The sequence below is a fragment of the Syngnathoides biaculeatus genome, chromosome 15, assembly GCF_019802595.1.
Source record: "Syngnathoides biaculeatus isolate LvHL_M chromosome 15, ASM1980259v1, whole genome shotgun sequence".
Lineage (NCBI taxonomy): Eukaryota > Metazoa > Chordata > Actinopteri > Syngnathiformes > Syngnathidae > Syngnathoides > Syngnathoides biaculeatus.
Window position 1 is genome coordinate 4,093,563 of NC_084654.1, and position 20,752 is coordinate 4,114,314.

At 40.2% G+C, this 20,752-nt stretch overlaps 1 protein-coding gene and 1 long non-coding RNA gene across 7 annotated transcripts in view; one reads left to right on the forward strand and one right to left on the reverse strand.

The window, feature by feature from the left end:
- Positions 1–1,793: 1,793 nt before the first annotated feature.
- On the reverse strand, positions 1,794–10,779 carry LOC133513459 (uncharacterized). Its single transcript, XR_009798500.1, has 3 exons — positions 8,236–10,779; positions 3,677–3,872; positions 1,794–3,494 (listed from the first exon to the last, which is right to left on the reverse strand). It is a non-coding gene; the product is annotated as an uncharacterized LOC133513459 (long non-coding RNA).
- Positions 6,619–20,752, forward strand: part of LOC133513456 (apoptosis-stimulating of p53 protein 1-like) — a 116,050-nt gene continuing 101,916 nt past the window's right edge. For 4 of the 6 annotated variants that reach the window (XR_009798499.1, XM_061844275.1, XM_061844280.1 and 1 more), the window contains exons 1-2: positions 6,619–7,378; positions 15,471–15,614. Coding sequence is in view for 5 of the 6 variants with exons in the window: in XM_061844275.1 (XP_061700259.1) it covers positions 15,489–15,614 (126 nt within the window). In the remaining variant the exon portion in view is untranslated. Of the gene's footprint in view, positions 7,379–7,408; positions 7,696–15,470; positions 15,615–20,752 lie in introns of those variants that run through there. The other 2 variants (XM_061844276.1, XM_061844278.1) reach the window with 2 other exon arrangements.

Sequence of the window (20,752 nt, forward strand, 5' to 3'; positions counted from 1 at the left end):
TTGCTGTTCATCCACTAAGTCTCCTTCTCCTCTTTCCTACCAGAAGACCCCCAAGTACTCTCCTGCCTGCCTCTCTGAATACCTTGGCAGTTGTATTCCAGTCTTCTGGGAGCTCTTCCTGTCCATCTAGAGCCTGTCTCACCTCTTTCCGAAAGGCCACACAACATTCTTCCTTTCACAACTTCCACCACCCAATTCTCTGCTCTACCTATGTCTTCTTCGTCTTCCTATCCACTACCAGAGTCATCCTACACACCACCATCCTATGCTATCCCCCACCACAACCTTACAGTTGTTAACCTCCTTCAGATTACATCGTCTGCACAAAATATAATCCACCTGCGTGCTTCTACCCCCACTATTGTAGGTCACTCTATGTTCTTGTCTCTTCTGGAAACAAGTTTTCACCACTGCCAATTCCATCCTTTTTGCAAAGTTCACCATCATCTGCCCCTCAAAGTTCCTTTGCTGAATGCCGTACTTATACATCACTTCTTCATCGCCCCCGTTTCCTTCGCTAATTTGTCCATTGAAAGCTGCACCAATAACTCTCTCTCTGTCTGGGATGCTCAGGACTACTTCGTCTAGTTCCTTCCAGAATTTCTCTCTCAACTCGAGGTCATATCTTACCTGTGGGGCCCTGCTGCTAATCACATTATACATAATACCCTCAATTTCAAATTTCATTGTAAATTTAATGTAAGTTACTTTTAATTTTAACCAATGTGAGTCTGAGGTATGTGGTCCCGTAACCTCAAAAACATAATGTGAGTGGCTGACTGACTGAGAAACTGCCTCTGACTACATGCTTATTGTGTAATTGTGTACTGCAGTGGCAGGGTAGAATTGCAGCATCACATTAGCTGCTTCAAAGTTGATTGCACTTAGTGACTGACCTGATAACACACATGCAAACTGACATAGAACATAACAAAAATTCAACAAAAACATGGTGGTGGATACGTTGATACTGATGAAACCCAAAAACTAGTATAAGGAAGTGAACCTCAGCCTTTTTTTTTAATAATGGTTCACCGTCGAGGTTCCTGAGATACAAAAAAAAAAAAATATATATATATATATATGACCAACAAGTTCAACACGTCTATTGTTGGTGTTGTTAGGTTCTATGGACAGTAGAGATCGCCATCATCTCGAATTATTCTTCCATCCATCCATTTTTGACTCTCTTATCCTCACGAGGGTCACGTGAGCTATCCCAGCTGTCAATGGGCATAAGGCAGGGTACACCCTGAACTTTTTGCCACCCAATTGCAGGGCACATGCACTGTAAAAAAAAAAAAAATGTTGGGCAAGCTCAAAATTGTAATGCAACAAATTTCTGCAAAATTTTAAGTGGGCACGTAACCTTAATCTTTTAAGTTTTGGTTTTGAGTTTCATAAACTTTTAATTTTTGTCAACACATCTCTAAGTCCCACCAACTTGTAATTTTATATTGTGTTTACTTAAAACCCTTACTTCTGTCAACAACTCTAAGTTGCACTTACTCCTAATTTTACATTTTACTTAAAACCTTTACTGAAGTCGACAAACTTTTAGTTGCGCTAACTTACCGTTTTACTTAGTGATAAGTGAAATGCTTTCTCCAATTAACTACTATAGGTTTCAGAAGATTGTAATTTTAAGTTCTGTTCATTTGAAATTCTTACTTTATTGAATAAACAGCTGTGGTAACCTGTAATTTTACCTCAAATTTCTAATGTCAGACTAGAAAGCATTTGATTTTCTGCAAATAGAACAGCAATAAGTTCAATTCAATACAACTGGTAGATTGATTTAAGACTAACCCTAATCTAATAATGCACTCTGCAATAGTTAAAGAAATAAAAAATTATGAATTCATTAGTCACAGTCACTAAAAGTATCAGTCTATCAAAATTACCCATAAAAGATAAAAAAATAATTACAGCGGTATCATTTGCATTACAAACTTGTGCTTTATTGTAACTCTACAGCCATACCTGCCCTTCCAACAGGGCAGCAATTACAAACTGATAACCCATAACAGTGCCATCCTTAACAGTTAACCTGTGTCATGTTTGTGTGTGCGTGTGGCATTACAGTATACAACATAAAAATTATTGACAATTACTGGAAAGTAATTATTAATATGATAAAACCGAAACAAGGTAACAGAAAGCCAAAACTGTCAGTCTCACAAGGGACTAAATAAGACCTGTAACCATTCCAATCTAAAAGTTAAATGTTGCAGTAGTATGGCAGGCTTGAGGATTTCGGCAAGTATGGTCACCGATCTTTCGGTTCTGTTGATTTTTGTCCTGGGAAACGATTTTTCGGTTCCCATTGATAATGCTCATGGGAACCGGTTTTTACATGTACTTCAGAATAAAGCCTTAGCAGGCATGAGCTTTTTGTCTTTTACGCTTAGCAACCGACATGTTTGACTAGCGTTTGAGTGACCCGGATATGAATAACTCGACCTTGCGCATGGGTAGCACAGAAGCGGAAACCGGTGCTGTTTGTAAACCACACTGACAAAGCTGGGATTTTAATCATTGTAAATAAAGGGGTTCATGTAGGTTCGTTTTATACAGATTGTTGTATTTCGTTGAGAACTTATCTCACATTCCGGATGTGGGCGAATTTTATTAAAACTAAGCCCTGAGATCTGGGAAACGGACTTTTGGTTCCGTGTTTTCTCAGGCTGGGTAACGACACGGTAACAGAACGATCGTTTCCTTGAAATGCTCATGCCTGGGGTATTCTAGTGTACATTGCTGTCTTCTCCTCTGTAAAAACATTTAACTTTTCATGTTCAGAACAAAAAATGGAACATCTATAGAGAAGATATGAAGCTACTGATCAATAACATTTTTAACAATGCCACAAAAAGCAATAATGTTAAAGCCTCAAAATCAAATGTTTTTTTTAACACTCCATAAGGTTTTTTGTAATGGATCAACACACAATCTTAACATGTAACATGTTTTGGAAGACAAGGTGTAATATGTGTGAACGTGGAATAAGGCAGGAAAACCCCCCAAAAAAGACTGAAGCAGGAAAGAAATGAGCGTGAGTTGGGAGCGTATGAAACCAAAATTGTTGGCTGGACAGAGAGTCAGATTTAGAGGTCAACAATCCCAGATCCAACATCATTAGTTGACACAGTGAACTCACTGAAGTTAATTTTTCAGGGATCTGACCCTTGCAGACAGGTCTATTTCAAGTCCCATGAAAACCTTCTGTGCTACTTCAAATGTGTACCTCAAATCTTTTGGGTACTGCACACACAGCAAATGTCCTTAAAGTCACACAACCAGCAGTGAAATGTCAAGTTCTCTTGCCTTGGAACACTCCTATAAGATCTTGTAACGTGTGACTTCAAAGCACCAAGGGTTCAAAATCTGCAGAGGCAGTTGTGATAGATGCAACGGCAAGTTGCACCAGAATGTTGAAGGCTGTAGTTTTTCAGTAGGACCGCTTCAACACTGTGCACTGCATTTATTTAAATCTGAAAGACAAATGTGACAATTTGCTGAAAATTAGCAAAGCAGGCAAAAAAAAAAAAAACTCTTCTGTTCATTCTCACAGCAGACAGAATATTACAGTTGAGTGACAGGCCTTACTATATATTCTCTTATTTTGTATTTGATACATTTTGTGACAGTATATAACAGAACAGACAGTAGTCACCATCCTTGTCCCTAAATTCACAGAACCAGGAGTGAAATGTCAAGTTCTCTTCCCTTGAAGCAGTTCAGAAATCTGCAGAGGCAGTCGTGATGGATGTAAGGCCAGATTGCTCCAAAGTGGTGAAGACCGTAGTGTTTTAGTCAAACCGCTTCAGTTCTGTGGTGGAATTTACAGTCTGCACTGCATTCATTTAAATCTGAAAGACAAATGTGACAATTTGATGAAAATGAGCAAAGCAGGCAGAAATTATATAAAAAAAAAACATTTTACTGTTGATTCTCACAGGAGGCTGTATATTACAGTTGAGCTTGACAGGCCTTACTATCCTTCACTAATTTTGTATTTGATACATTTTGTAACAGTGTATATAAAAAAAGACAGTAGTCAGTATACTTAACTTTAAATGTCTGAGGAAACATCCTAAAAGTTCAACATTTCTTAACATTAAATCAGTTGGCTGGTTAACAAAGTCAGTTAGTGGAATATCAGTCATTCAAATACCTTTTCAAAGTTTTTTTTAAACACCCTGTCTCAGTATGAAATCAATGAGAAACCAGTCACATATAAAAATTATATATATTACAACTTCGTAATGAATTTGCTACTATATAAAGATGATCTCAGATTCAACTAAATTTAAGCACGTTAACTCAAGTATTAAATGTGAAATATATACAACTACCCCTACTACATGATACAGTATTTTTCAAGAGAGCTAATCAACTAATACGTTTCTCTCCCGAGTGCTGCAGATGTTGAATGTACCTTAGTGTTAGCCCAACAATATAGCATAGTAGCTATAGCTAACTATTTATGCGACCACAATAACGAGTCTGTGAATGCTATTTTTCAAACTTACTGAAGAGACAATCATAACCGTATGAAGTTATCGTACACAAACCGCTGTTGAAATAAACATCACACCAACCAAAAGCCAATTGACCCCTCCGTACAAGGCACTTAACCACGCCTCCTGAAGTGACGTCAAGCCATGTGTGCCTACGTCAGACAAACAATTAGCAAAAAGGGCGGCGCATCAAGAAAAGAATAGAGCAAAAACTGTCCGATTTACCGGCTGATTTCTCACTCGCATTCTTAGCTAACAGTGAAATATCGTTGAAAAGCAGACAGCAGGGCTTCAAGTATTTCAGCGAGGGGTATTTCAATGGTATTTACATGCATATCGACGGAGAAACCATTGATATTAGCTCGAGATCTTTCCGGAGTCAGAGGAAGACACAGAAGCCACATAATATAATATATTATAACCCAAAGACGAATTCGTCATTGACAGTTTCCTATTTTTGTGTTACATATCACACTTGTGTGCAGAATCTGTATATGTATCTGTATAGCCGTTTGTGAACCGCCGTATGAAGGAAAAGAAGAAGGCGAGGCTTGACTTACGAGTTGTTTCTCTCGTTTTCTTTGTGTAACGTCACGCGCTCCTCTCAATAATTATTCTTGAATTAGTGCCGAACCTACGTAAGTCCCGACCGAGTACGACAATCGCTACTTTAGTGTCCTCAAACATCCTTCCTTCAGTCTTGGTGTCTTGGTGCACGTCGAAGGCTTTTAGGACTGCTAATCCGGTTTAGCTTAGCTAATTAGCCGCGAACAAAGGGACACGTTTGTGCAGTCAGATCATCGCAAAATATCGCTCAACACAGATCAAGTATGTCAATCATTCACACTTAGCTATGTTATGCAAGCGAAGAACTGCTAATTCATTTATATGAGACATGTATTGAAAATCAAATATACGGCATACCTTCGTGCAAACAAACAAAGTCCGGTTTAGCTTCGCTCGGGAGCGCCGAACAGAAACACATTTGTGCAGTCAGATCATCGCAAAATATCGCTCAACACAGATCAAGTGTGTCAATCATTCACACTTAGCTATGTTATGCGAGTGAAGAACTGCTAATTCATTTATATGAGACATGTATTGAAAATCAAATATAGGGGTTACCTTTGTGCAAACAAATCTGTTCTGGTTGATGGATTCAGTTGATCATGCGGTCTTCCACAAAGTTTGATCCATCGAAGACATTTTTCGTACTTGGTCTTTTGTTCCGGTTGATTTTAGATGGATTCAGTTGATGATACGGTCTTCCACAAAGTTTGATCCATCAAAGACATTTTTCGTACTGGGTCTTCGGTTTTGGAAAGGGTACGAATTGAACTCCACCAACTAGCCTTTCAGGATACCTGTCGTCACTATTATAAAGTCCGTGACTATACCTCTTAACCATATCTATTGTTAAAGAACCCAAATACGCGATCAAACGCCAACAGAAGCTATACTGAACCATCCAGCGTTGTCTGAGAAAACTGCGGGTCCAAACAAGGGGCGTGGTTTATGGAGATCTCTGGCCTCTGATTGGTCAGTGACGCGGATTGCGCAATTTCTACCGAGGGGTCAATTGCTCACCTAGCATTCTTCCATGCCATTAGCAAAAGATTCGGCTCAAGTTTCATCGATGACCGATATGCTGCTTTGTTCACTGTTTAAAGTACTCAGTGCAGTTAATAAATAGATGATCTGAAGATATTTACATGTTCGTTCTAAAATCATTGAATCGGATGTAGGTTATGATTATACCTGCATGACGAACAGCTCAGGGTAACATTCAAAAGCCTACTCAGAACGTCGGCTTCCCCACATTCTTCAACAAGGAAATTGAAGTTAGCTGAACTAACGCCTGTAATGTTAAACTGTAACCCAAAAACACAAGTTTGAATGACTCAAAGTATTTTAAAGAAAGCAAGTAGTTTGCTTTTCTGGGCTAACTTAATTTTACAATTTAAATCACACTGATTTATATTTTTAAGTCTGAGCACTGTGGATAACGCTCAAGCATTATCAAGCAGTCAGAAAATGTTAGGTTTTTTTTTTTTTTGTTTTGTTTTTTTTTTTTTTTTTTACAGTGTGAAGACAGACAGCAGTTACGTTCACAATCACACTTATGGGGAATTTAGTCTCCAATTAATGCATGTTTTTTTGTTATTGTTTTTTTTTTTTTGGAATGTGGGAGGAAACCGGAGTGGCTGGAGAAAACCCACGCAGGCACGGGGAGAACGTGCAAACTCCACACAGGCGCGGCTGGGATTCGAATCCAGCCCTTCAGAACTGTGAGGGCAACGCTCTCCACCGTAACGGCCAAATTATTCATTTGTCTTTTTTTTTTTTTAAATGAACAAGTATTTCTCCTATTGTTGATTTGGATTATAAAACCGAACAAGACCTCATTCTGTCTGAATATTCATTGAGCATTTTCGAGAAGGCACCGGTCGCTTTTATTTTGGTATCGTTTCAAATTATGTCTTTGGGTAACCTGCAAATAAAACACGCTCAGCGCGGCCACAAGTTAATGAATCGAACAGACATTATGTGAAAATGTTTGGTGAATACATAATGAAATAAGCAAATTATTACAATGCTGTGAAACCGATATGCGACGTGGATACAACAGCAGTCCCTTTCCCTCTTTCTGCCAACAGGGGGCGACCTACCGGGGACTTGCCATGTCTGAATAATATGATGCCGGTTTTTTTTTTCGTTTGTTTTTGTTTTGTGTTTTTTTTCCCCCTGCTCGGTCTATTAGTTTTGAATATTTTGAACGAAGCCATAAGGCGTCATTTGTCGGATGGGGGAGGAGAGCCAGATGTGACGGTGACCCACATCGAAATAACAACACTGTAAGCTCCCCAATTAATGGCCAAAGAATAAAATGCTGTAATTATTTGTGGCGGAACTGCTATTATTCTTTCTGAAAACCGCGTGAGGTTTTCCTGCGTGAAGCGATCAAGCGTTAAAAGGGGATGGGAGCGGGGGAGGGGGATGGGTTTACAGGAAAGAAGTGGAGCAGGACTTTTGGGTTTTCCATGCATCTGGATGTCTGCTGCACTCGGAGGAAGAAGTCTGGAACTGTATCGGGACAAGCAGCGAAGGCGATTGAGAAAGTTATTTTTCCAATAGGGTAGGGCGAGCGCGGTGAGCAGCACTCATGTTGCCGGTGAGTTTTTTTTAAAGACTTTTTTTAATGATGGGGTCAAGCACATATTTTGTTGATTATTGGTGTGTGCCAACTCTAACCCAATCATGAAAGAACGCAGTATTTGACCTGAAGTCCAATTGGAGGAAAATTTAACAACGATTGTTCAAATGTACTTTTATCTTGCAGTGATTAACATGGCATCAGTCAGTCATAGTAACTAACGTATTCTGTTATAATAGCAAAACTGGACCCTACGGTTTTTTTTTTTCTGTGGAGGTGGTTCTGGGAGAATTTAAATGTCTAGTTTAGCATTTGAACATGGAAAACCCGTCAATATTACATATTGGGAATACAGCTAGAAGCATTTGAATTTGTAATTGTGTGTCAACACAAAGGTATTTATAGCTGTCTGAGAATTCTTTGTTGTTGAAATTCAGCACCACTGAAATTCAACAATTTCAATCCATAAAACTACTGCGATACATACCTAAAGCAAAGTTTGAAACATTTCACATGTCCATATAGGGAGGTCACTGACAGTGTCGGGGGTTCACTCACCTGACGTCCTGTGCAGCTAGCAGGATTTTTGAATGTGACAGATGGTAGTTGTCTCGCTCCATGATTGGCCACAAGTTCAGGGATCTAAAATATATATTTGAAAAATGCAACTAAGGATAGCTGACCAACCACATTGTTGTATTATTTAATAATCTTGCTGTCCCGCACATGAGAGACATACTGGGTCCCAAATGCAGCATAGAAATTTAAGATGTACAAGCGATGAAATGCCAAAAATATTTTGTTCCTCCTTTCCGGCAGCAAGATGGTAAATATTACCCTAAGAGTGATTATGTTAATTTTGGGTCTCATCATTTTTGTGGTCCAAACTACATTGGGTGTAATGACGTTTTGGACCATTAAGGCACTTGAGGGTGTCATGTTAATAGCCGCCTGCTTAGTAAAAGCGTTACTGGAACAGGACCTTGCCTATAGATGACATTCACACTGTAATCAATTGCGATTATCCCAGATGACTTCCGGTCAGATGGAGGTACACCCTGGACTGGTTGCCAGCCAATCGCAAGGGACAAGAAGACAAAAAAAATACATTCACATATATAGGGATTTTTTTTTTAGTTAACCTATCATTTACTGTTTTGGACTGGCACACGGAAAACATGCCAGGATTTGTACCCACAACCTCTAAACTGTGAGGTAGATGTGCTATTCATAGCTCAGAAGTACATCCTGGAAGTAGCAAAATGGCGTAGATAAGGGGTGTCAAACTCATTTTTGTCGCGGCCCAAATTGTAGTTACGGTTTCCCTCAGTGGGCCATTATTACTGTGAAGCCACAAAAATCTTTAAGCGCCACATCACGTTTACACATGAAATTTATGAACTAGTTTTGGAATCAGAAATCAAGGGAAATTAGTTTTTTTTAATCATTTGTGATACAGTGGTACAGGATTTCACAAAAATCATGGTTGATACCCATGATTTGCTTTTGCGGAGCACATAAAATCATGCAGCGGGCTGGATCTGGCCCTTGGGGCTTGAATTTCATACCTGTGGTATAGATGATAATCATGGTAAAACCACAATGGTGCACTCCAGTTTTTCTCACTACATTTGTTAAAAAAGCAGGGGTTCCCAAACTTTTTTTTGTCCCAAGACCTACCTTTCAAACAGCCAGTCTGGTGGACACTTGTAGCATTGACACTAGTTCATCTTCCTTTAGAACAACAGAGATTTCTTTTTGTAAGATGTCATCCTGCTGGGAAATATCAATTGCTTTAGGTTAAGGTTAAGTCTTCTTTTCACTATTCTGTCACACTTGCTATGATACGTATCATCAATTTGCATGTCAGAGTCAGGATAGTAATAGTCCATTACTAGTAGCTTCAAATCTTTCACAAAGTATGTTAACCCTTTCCGGGGAGGGGTTGCACATTTGCAACAGGTTTAATATATTTGAAAATGTTAAGGCCACAGGATCATTTTCTGAAAGTATCAGATTTTTAAAAATTAAAAAATTTCATTTGGTCCAGTGAGGGTCAACACTCAATATCAGTCCAGTTCAACGTTTTAATTTTACTGCCTTGGTCACTGTCTCCAATCCGAGCCACTCTGCATGGTATTTATTTTCGAAACTGGGCAATAGGAGCGTTGAAGACGAAATCCACATGCAGTGGCCAAGCATTTTCTTAGTCGCTTATCCCTACTAGGCTCGCGAGAGTGCTGGAGTGTATCCCAACTGTCAACAGGCATGAGGCAGGGTACCCCCTGTACTAGTTGCCAACCAATTACAGGGCACGTAGATACAGACAACAGTCGCACTCACAATCACACCTACTGGCCATTTAGAGTCTCCAATAAATGCATGCTTTTGGAATGTGTTGCGAAACCGGAGTTTTCCGGAGAAAACCCACGCAGGCACGGGGAGAACATGCAAACTCCACACAGGTACGGCTGCGTCTGAACCTGGGTCGTCAGAACTATGAGGCCAACGCTTTACAGCTGCGTCACCGTGATGTAAAGTGCTGATCCCCTTTGCAAATTAATATATATTCTGAATAGTGTTTCCACTTTAATGTTGAAAATGTAAATAACAGACAACTATAACCCAAGTGAATTAAAAATGCTATTTTTAAATGGCATCCATTTTTTAAGAAAAAAAATGTATCTGGCCTTGTGCAAAAAAGTAATAGCACCCTCAAAAAAACGAAAAACAAAAGAGAACTGGTTGGGCCAGTGTTAGCAGCAACAACAATGTAACTCCCCTTCAGTCACTCAGGACAAGTTGCTCTTTTTCAGAGGCCTTTATTAGCACGTCATCAAGCTTATATGCTAAGATGCTTTAATACCTTGATGCCAAAATGTCTAGATTCCAAAGAGGTCAAATATGTCGTAAGAACTCATTGACCTTCTGACCAAACAGAGTTATTCTACTTGCTTCTCTTGCTCTTTCTAACTCCCGTCAAATCTTTGCCGCTGCTATTTCTTGTAAAGGAAATGCCCCAAAATAAGCATCCTTACACCAACAACATTGGTGAACACGTTTCCGCTATATAAACATGAACTAACGGGAAGAAATTTTCCCTCAATAATATAAATTACTCTTTACTCTAATTCACTTTTTAATTCAAATAAATAAATAACGAAATGAACTGAAGTGTTATAACTGACACTTATTGCAGCAACAAGCAGTAATCAAGCGTTTTCTTCTAACTGGCGTTGTGTCCTTCACATCTCTGGTGAGATATTTTGTCCCTCTGTTCCTTGTAGAAATGTTTGAATTCAGCAAAACTGGAGGGTTTTCAAGTATTAACAGTTTTTCAGAACATCCCACTGAATTTCAGTAAGTTTAAAAAGTCTGGACATTGACTCGGCCACTTCAAAAAAATTTTTTTAAGACATTCAGAAGTTGACTTGATGGTGTGTGTGTTTACCGTTATAGAACCTTTTGTTTTGAGTGGTTTCCTAAGTCATTTCCAGTTATTTCTTTGTTTACATGGAAAATGTGTAATTTTCAAAGAATAATTATTCTATATGAAATAATGTAGTTTGTATTTCTGCTCTGTGTTCCGGTGTGAGTGTCTGTTCTTTGGCTATCTTTTAAGAAACACACGCACAGAAAAGACCACTTTGTGGTAGCTGTCAACACTGAACAATACACTAAAGATATAAGGATGTGTTTTACTGCTGGGAGAAACACAGAGACAGAGAGAACTTCTACTCTCAGGTTTGACCATGTATTTCTTTCTTTTCTTCTTGTACTGCTGTTTAGATCCAAACCACCAAAGTGTGGAAGTTCTTGATATTAGTGTTTCACAGTAGGGGTTACATGAGCAAATGTTTATTTTTTTCTCCAAGTAGTCCACTTAATTGTCTCCTGCGTTGGCATGTTAGTTATACAGTATGCAAAATACTCTCAACTTTGCTTCTGCATCATCTGAACTGGTCCACTGTTTTGACATGTGTCAGAGATGTCATGATTGTCCGGCTCCTCGACTGTTTACTTTAATGGTACTTTTCCAAAATTTCCTGTGTCTTGTGACTTCCTGACAGTTGTGTAAGAAGTGTGTTTTGTCCAGTTCTCTGTCACTTCTGGTATTTCCTTTCTGATTGGTGGTGGTGCAATGAAGGCCACACATTGTAGGGGATTCAGTGGGTTTGAACATACCCTCTTCAGCCGCCTCCCCTCAGGCAGAAGGCTATGGTCCATTTGGACCAGAACCTCCTGCCACATAAACAGCTTCAGACTCATGAACACGAAGTAAGCGAGTTTTACCCATTAAAATGTCACACTCCCACTTCATCGTTACACCACACTGTTTATGCTAATTGCTTCATTTTCTTTTTTTTTGCATTATTTTCCTTCTTCTTGGGCAATTTCCACACATTCATCCATTTTCCATACCATTTATCCTCACTAAGGTCTTGGGCATGCTGGAACCTATCCCAGCTGACTTCGGACGAGAGGCACCACGGACTGGTCACCAATCAATCAGAAACAAACAACCATTCCCATACATATTCACACCTCTGGACAATTTAGAGTCTTCAATTAACCTACCATGCATGATTATGCGATGTGGGAGGAAACTGGAGTACCTGGAGAAAACTTACAAAGCTATGGGGACAACATGAAAACTCCACACAGGCAAGGCCGGATCTCGTGACCATGTCTGCAGTTTAAGAGCGCGAAGAACTACCAGTGAGCTAAAATTCTGATCTGCCGACACAGCGCAGCACCAATGTATGTTAATGTACTTTGCATCACGGCTTGAGCCAATCTTGCACAACACAACATAATTAACAATGTTAATTTGTTGACATTACCCGAGTTTACTCTGATGACTTGCATTGAAGTGAATCAGCCTGGGATGGATGCATTGTCATGATGGTAGCTGGTGATAGCTAGCCTCAAGCACACTTCCAAATTATCATCACTCATGGTGAAATGGTACTTGGACTTGATGATTTTGATGTGGGAAATGACTGACTCACATAAATAAGTGAAGCCAAATAATGAAGTTAAGGATGTTTCACATTTCCTCATGTTGGGGTACTTTTCCTCTGTGAATTGACTCCAGTGTTGTCCATGAGCTCTGGACTTCAACTTAATGTCTGTTTATAGTATCAGAATCACATCCTCCACTTCAGAAGAGTTCAGGAAAAACAGTGTTGCAATTTTTGATGCAAGTGAAAAAAACCTCAGCATTTTCCTGAAAAGTGGAGCACATGAATATAGCAACTGGCTTCTGTAACGCGAAGTCTTGAAGTTGTTGGTCAAATTCTGACAGACAATTGTCACTCTGTTTTGTGTAGCGTCCAATGTCAAGCTGCACATGACTTACCTTGCGTCTCTAGCTCTGACACGAGGTCCTGGAAGTTTTTCAAATCACTGCGCCGGAGCTTAGATGACAGATGTTGCATTTTTCATTGAAAGATTTAAGTGAGCTCATCATATTGTTCACAATTTTGTCTTGTCTTTCCAGTTCTAGATTAAGATCATTCAACGTTGGTCAAATCTGTTAAAAATGCCAAGTGTAGCAGGTCGTCATTTAGTTTATTTTCCACATGTTTAGCTTCATTGAAAAAAACAACAACAACTTAATATCCAGATGGAGGTTTCGAAATATTTTGCAGGAATTTGCCTCGACTTAGCCATTTAACATCAGTGTGTGACAAGAACTTAGAGTGATCACTGTCACCGTTATCAAGTTGTGAGCGGAATAGGCATCTTTGAAGAGATCTAGCACGAATAGAACAAGCGATTTTTGTTGCCACATTCATTATTTCTCTCATGTTGAACATTTTTGCACGTAACGCCCGTGCATTATACAGCCTCCCTGCACTTGCCAGTAAACCCGTTCGAGGGGGCAACCATTGCAGGTACCCCATCTGTGGTGATGGACATCAATTTGTACACTAGGAGCTGAGTTTTTTCACTAAAGTTTTTAAACAGTATATGTCCTCTCCTCGAGTGTGTTCTTTCATGGGCAGGATTGTTAACACTTTTGCGTAACTGTGCATTTTGAGAGCAAAATTGCCAAATTATTTTCTCCAAAGATCACGACCCAACAGGGTAAACTTTGAGCTATTTTCATTCAATGTGTTTTGTGAAAATACCATGTTAAGCTTTCCTGCTATGGTCACCTGACTGTGGTCGGGAGGCACAGGGGAGATATCTTCTCCGGGGTCAAGGTTGTCATCCTAGTGGTAAACTCCCTTCTCTTGTTGCACAGCTGAGCTGGGTGGCAAGAACAATAGAGACACTGTTCCCCAGTTGTCGTCACGGTCTTTTTTTCACCTACTAACCCTCCCACTGTACATGCCTGTACAGTCCCGTCTCATCCACGCCATCCACTCCACTAACACGGAGTTTGTTGTCACAATACCTGTAACAACCGTAATAAACTCAAGCAAAGTGCATGCAAATATCGCTCGCAAGAACCGTAATCAACTCGAGCAAAGTTCACGCACACGCACGTTAAAAAAAAACAAAAAACTAACAGAACTTCGGATGAAGGGTGAATGGATGCCAAGAGACACATGCAGCTCAAGAGCCCCAGGTTGGCCACCCCTGATTGTCCTAGTGTATACAATAATATCATTCAAGTCTTGGCATTCCTATTGTATTATTCCATATCTTTCAATAACTAAACATGTGTCATAATGTGAAAACGATGTGAATGAAAATGCTTGTGGATGTTTTGTTTTATGCAAATTTTTATTCAAAAATGTTTTTCCAATGTTTTAAAATTAAGTCTGTTGCGTTTCTTGCAAGCAATTTCTCCTACTGTGGAGAACACATGCTCACATGCCATACACGGGAGTTCTCTGGCTAGCAGGAAGCGGTTGGGATAGAGAGTATACTGGCTGTTCCAATATACCAGAGAATATTGAGTCTGTCCAAAATTCCCCTCTGCTAAGTATCGCTACACTTCAGATATTGCATCCGCAATATGCACTTCTTCCAAGTCTCCCCACTTCATCATTCAAGTGCTACCACAGGTCATCGAAAAAAAACAAACACCAAATTTTTTGTAAAATTTCCACAAACAAGCAATTAATGATGAATAACATGCCAGATGTTGTCATAGAGAGCTGTGATGATGTTCTGGGTTTGCCTGATTTGTGGTCCCAAATGACACGCGCACACTCAGACAGACCGCAGTCTGGTTACAGCCTCAGTACACCTAGAAGAACTCCAGAGCCCAAGTGATTAAATCTGGAGTCTAGAAGTGTTTCTAAGTTTAAAACACTCATAAACTCCAGACTGGAAGCAGTATCTGTAACTCAACATTTCAAGTGTTCGTGTAATTGTATGGCTGCCTGTGTGTGCAAGGTTGATGTGTGATGCTTAAGTACAAGATAGAGCTTTTTCATCATCAGAACACCCTGCATGCACTTTAAAGCCCCACTAACGTCTCTATATACATTGTAAAATAGATATTGTAATGAAAAATACATATAATATTATTCACTTCAATACCTATACGAAAAAATAAATATGAGCGGAGATTGTATTATCCATGCGCAAAGTTGTGGAAGTCTCATTCAACATCCAAGTGGTCGCCATATTGCCTGCAATGTCATCAGCAGATGTTACATTGAGACATTTGCCAATGAAAACGCGTAGTGGCCGCTGCTATGGGACACTGCAGCTCTTTTCGAAGAAGAGAGCATCTCACAATCGGGTTAAGTGACCGGGGCAATATCGTTTTGAGCCATTATTTAGATGATATGTGGATCACTTCTAACTAACAACAGACTCCCCGACAGTATGTATGAGCCACCCGGATGAAGCTGTGCTCAGTGGACGAGGTGCCGCCGAAGCCGTCCGCAGTGGACGCGGTGTCGCCAAAGCCGTGCTTGGCGGATGCGACGTCGACGGGCACATCGACATATTTAGCACCCCTGACATACGTACGTGGATCTTTTGTTACATTCTGAGAGGATTACGTCCCCCCTTCCCAACTATTGCTTTTTTTAATAGGTCTATACACACCTACCTGTCATCTGGAACCCACGAAGCTCTTGTCCTTTGCGCCTGTGCAATCCGTTTTCACGACGAACCCGGTCTTTTTTAAAAGTATGAAGAGTAAATCCATCCTCCCAAGTGTTCGAACAATATCCAGCAATACAAAAAGCCAGCATTTTGGCTAACACGAAGGAACAAAGAGCTATCTTCCAGCAGGTAAAACTAGAATAAACACACGAGACCACCCGAGTGGGCATCTACTAATAACGTCACTTCCTACTTCTTCGCCAAAACAAAACCCTCAAGAGGATTTTCATGGCGGGAGTTACAAAAAGCGTCAAAATCATGTTGTATGATGAAAAAACGGATGGGTCCATTCCGGCTGCCTTTTTTTTTTTTTTTTAAATTAAAAACATACTAAAAATCATGATTTTCACGTCGGTGTGGCTTTAAACCCTCTTTAGATCCTCCCAGCATGCGTTGCAGCACTAATGTTTTGTTTCAATTTTTTATTCAGTCATAGTTTTATTTGTTTTATTATTTTCTGGTGATGTTGTTCTGACGGCACGGTGGATAAGCCGGAAAGCGTTGGCCTCACAGTTTTGAGGTCCCGCGTTCAATCCTGGAACTGCCTGTGTGGAGTTTGCATGTTCTCTTCGTGCCTGCATGAGTTTTCTCTGGGCACTCCAGTTTCCTCCCACATCCCAAAAACATGCAACATTAATTGGACACCCTAAATTGCCCCTAGGTGTGATTGTGAGTGTGGCTGTTTGTCTCCATTTGCCCTGCGATTGGCTGGCAACCAGTTTAGGGTATACTTCGCCTGCTGCCCGTCAACACTGTAGAGTGAGAATGGGTTAGCAGTCACTCACATTTGAAAAATGTACGGGTGTGGTCCACCAGTCATGCCTGCAGATATAAAGTTGCGGGTGATCTCAATCTCAAGACCTAAAAATAACTTACTGAGTTGTTATACCTGACTATGTAGTTGTTACCCAATACCATAATCACAATTTATTGACACTGCACAGACAGACATTTTTAAAGAGCTCAATAGACATTCAATTTCAAAGCTAAATATTCATATAATCAAATCCTTTTATTTCATCATGATGTATTGTTATAATCTCACGTAATTTACGGCGCTATCTATTGTCAATCCATTGATGAAAGATAGCAGTAGATTAGTTATGTCTTCCTAAAGCATGTAGATGGGAAAAGTTTTCAACTTCAAGATAACACGGTACCATGCCGTCACACGATCAACCAAAACTCCCTCGCGAGCGACGCATTGAGCACCCCTGGTGTAACAGAATTTCCTTTGATATGGCTCATTATGTTGATGACTTTCGACGTAAATGCTCTCGCGGAACGTGAAGCATCTTGGAACATGTGGTTTTGACATCACTTCCATACATGCTCGGTACGGTTAACTTGCATTTCTTTTTTCCGGGTGAATAGGAGTAGGCTTGTTTTGTCAACAACGTTTTTGAAATAAACACATAGATTCATGTCAAGACTACACAAAATAAGCGACATCTTTCAATATTTATTTTTTCTACTCATAAATTTTACACGTGTGATTTTTTCATGCTCGACTGTGCAGATTTGCGAGTGCGATAGTGCGCGGGCGCAAACATGCTTGTCAAATGTGAGTGACTGGGTTAACCTGCTGACCTCAACTCAGGACGTTGTGAGTCGGTGGGGAGAATACTTTGACGATCTCCTTAATTCCACCAACACACCTTCCCATGACAAAGCGGAGTCTGGATTGTCTGAGGTGGGCTCTTTAATCTCTGCGGTCGAGGTCACAGAGGTGGTTAAAAAGCCCCTTGGTGGCAGGGCCGCAGGGGTGGATGAGATTCGCCCAGAGTTCCTAAAGGCTCTGGATGTTGTGGGAGTGTCTTGGTTGACAAGGTTCTGCAACATTGCGTGGGTATCGGGGACAGTGCCTCTGGATTGGCAGACTGAGGTGGTGGTTCCCCTTTTTAAGAAGGGGAAACGGAGGGTGTGTTCCAACTAAAGAGGAATCACACTCCTCAGCCTCCCTGGTAAGGTCTATTTAGGGGTGCTGGAGTAGAGGACCTGTCGGGAAGTCGAATCTCTGATTCAGGAAAGCAATGTGGTTTTCTTCCTGGCTGTTCAACAATGGACCAGCTCTATACGCTTGGCAGGATCTTCGAGGGTGCATGGGAGTTCACCCAACCAGTCTACATGTGTTTTTGTGGACTTAGGGTTCACCCATGTCCCTCGGGGAGTCCTGTGGAGGGTTCTTCAGGAGTATGGGGTACTGAACCCCCTGATTCAGGCTGTTCGGTCCCCGTATGACTGGTGTCAGAGTTTGGTCTACATTGTCGGCAACAAGTCGAACTTGTTTCCAGTCAGTGTTGGACTCTGCTAAGGCTGCCCTTTGTCACGATTTTATACAAAACTTGTTTGGGCAAAATTTCTAGGCGCAGGTGAGGCATAAAGGGTGTCTGGTTTGGTAGCATAAGCATTGCATCTCTGCTCTTTACAGATGATGTGGTTCTGCCCGTATATAAGCGGCTGAAATTAGTTTCCTCCACAGGGTGTCCAGGCTCTCCCTTAGAGATAGGGTGAGAAAATCATTGTGCATGTGCTGATGAATCCATAATATAATCTCGGGACAGGCCACATGACAGCAAATGTCTGTTTAAACATGGCTATTTTTGCACTTGAAACCAATTCCCAAATGCATCTTCTTCTTTCCAATCTGAAATAGAGTTATATTGGGAATAAATCACAACATTGAAATCTTGTATGAAATCAAATGATTTTCATCACGTGGTTGCATTAGTTCTTACTCAGGCCCTTGTAGTAGGAGCTTAACAAGGGGTCTCCAGGCAACTGCTGCAAAGGATTGTGGTACATAAATATCAGCTAGATCCATGCAACAACAAATCTGTTACGGGAGATTTATAAATAGTGCGTGTATGCGTGTCCGTGTGTGTGTGCGTGCGTGTGTGTGAGTTGTGTGTGTGTGTGTGTGTGTGTGTGTGTGTGGTGTGTGTGTGTGTGTGTGTGTGTAATTGTGTGTTGAGTAAAGAGATTAGAAATAAAAATGAGATAAAATAAAGAAGACAGTGGAGATTGCTTGTGACTGTTAGTAATGACAAACTCCTATCAAGCTTGAGCATACATTAATGTAATTGAGTCACAGTTGTAATATTTTTTGTTGTTGTCATTGTTGTGACCATTTCTCTGCTTTGCTAAACTAATTTAATGTCTACTGTTACAACAGCTGTAACAGAAAGATCTGCATGTCCTTCCAGCATGTGCACTTGACGTCAACCTGTGGACAATAATCCATCACTATATGATGTTTAAGCTATTGTGTACAAACATTAACAAACTAAAGAAAAAGAAAATGAAATTAAAACACAAATTACAAAGAATAAACTGTACATAGTGTATGATACGACTGTGCATTACCGCATGTTTAAGCGTTTATAAGCGTTTTTAAAGTAGCTAAAGTATTCTAAATAGGAATGGCGAAGTATAAGAGTCTGGGGAGGTTCATAAAGGTTTTCAAAATGTATCAAAGCAAAGCAAAGCAAAATTATTTGTATTGCACATTTCATACTCGAGGTAACTTAATGTGGTTTACATGATTAAAGGGATTTTAATACAAAGAGATAAAACATTTAAAATGGGATAAAAACAATGAAAATGACAACCAAACGTATGTATTAAAAATTAAATAAAAGTACAATTAAAAACAGTGTACAGTGGAAGAAATATCATTAAAATTGGAAATACTCCAAAAAGCATGAGAAAAAAGAAATTTTCAACCTGGATTTAAAAACATTCACACTTGGGGCTGACGTCACCTCTGTTGGCAATTTATTCAACTTGTGAGCAGCATAAAAGCGAAATGCTGCTTCAATAAGGAAAAAAAATGGACGATTGCTACATTACAGATTTTCTGTGGGTCGCCCAGAACCTAACCCCCCTCCCCCCCCGTGATAAACGGATAAAAAAACGGGATTACTGTATATGTTTGCATGTGTGTGACAGATAAATGAAGCTCTTCTTCCAATGTAGCCTCTGTGTCATGTCATTGATTGCGTCTAACACTGCAGGTTTATCAGTTAGTCCTCTCTAATATCTCCCGTAAAGAATCACGGCTCATGTATTTGTGCAGCCTTACTTTGTACCTCTGCCCGGTACTTCTGAGTCAAGTTCACATTTCTTCTTCTTCTAATTTTCCTTTCGACTTGTCCCATAAGGGGTCACCACAAAGTGTCATCTTTTTCCATCTAAGACCATGTCCTGCATCTTCCTCTCTAACACCAACTTCCCTCACAACATCCATCAACCTTCTCTTTGGTCTTGTAAATACATATTTTTTGAGCACACAATAACAGTGAAGAAAATAAATATTTGAACACCCTGCTATATTGTTCTCCCACTTAGAAATCATGGAGGGGTCTGAAATTTTCATCGTGGCGCATGTCCACTGTGAGAGAGATAATCTAAAAAGAAAAATCCAGAAATCACAATATATGATTTATTAATTATTTATTTGTGTGATACATCTGCAAATAAGTATTTAAACACCTGTCTATCAGCTAGAATTCTGACCCCCAAAGACCTGTTAGTCTGCCTTTAAAAGTCCACCTCCACTCCATGTATTATCCTGAATCGGATGCACCTGTGTGAGGTGCTTAGCTGCATAAAGACACCTGTCAACCCCATACAATCAGTAAGACTCAAACTTGTAACATGGCCAAGACCAAAGAGGTGTCCAAAGACACCAGAGACAAAAGTGTACAATTTCAAACGTCTAGAAAGGGCCTACGGAGAAAGTGCCATGCAGCTTGGTGAAAAAAGGTCCACTGAACATGGAGGAAGCTAACCATGACGGTCAATCTCAATCGGAGTGGAGCCCCATGCAAGATTTCACCTTGTGTGGTGGTCTCAATGATCCTTAGAAAAGTGAGGAACCAGCCCACAAATGACAGGATTTGGTCAATGACCTGAAAAGAGCTGGGACCACCGTTTCCAAGGTGACTGTTGGTAATACACTAAGACGTCACGGTTCGATGATTTCATGGCACGG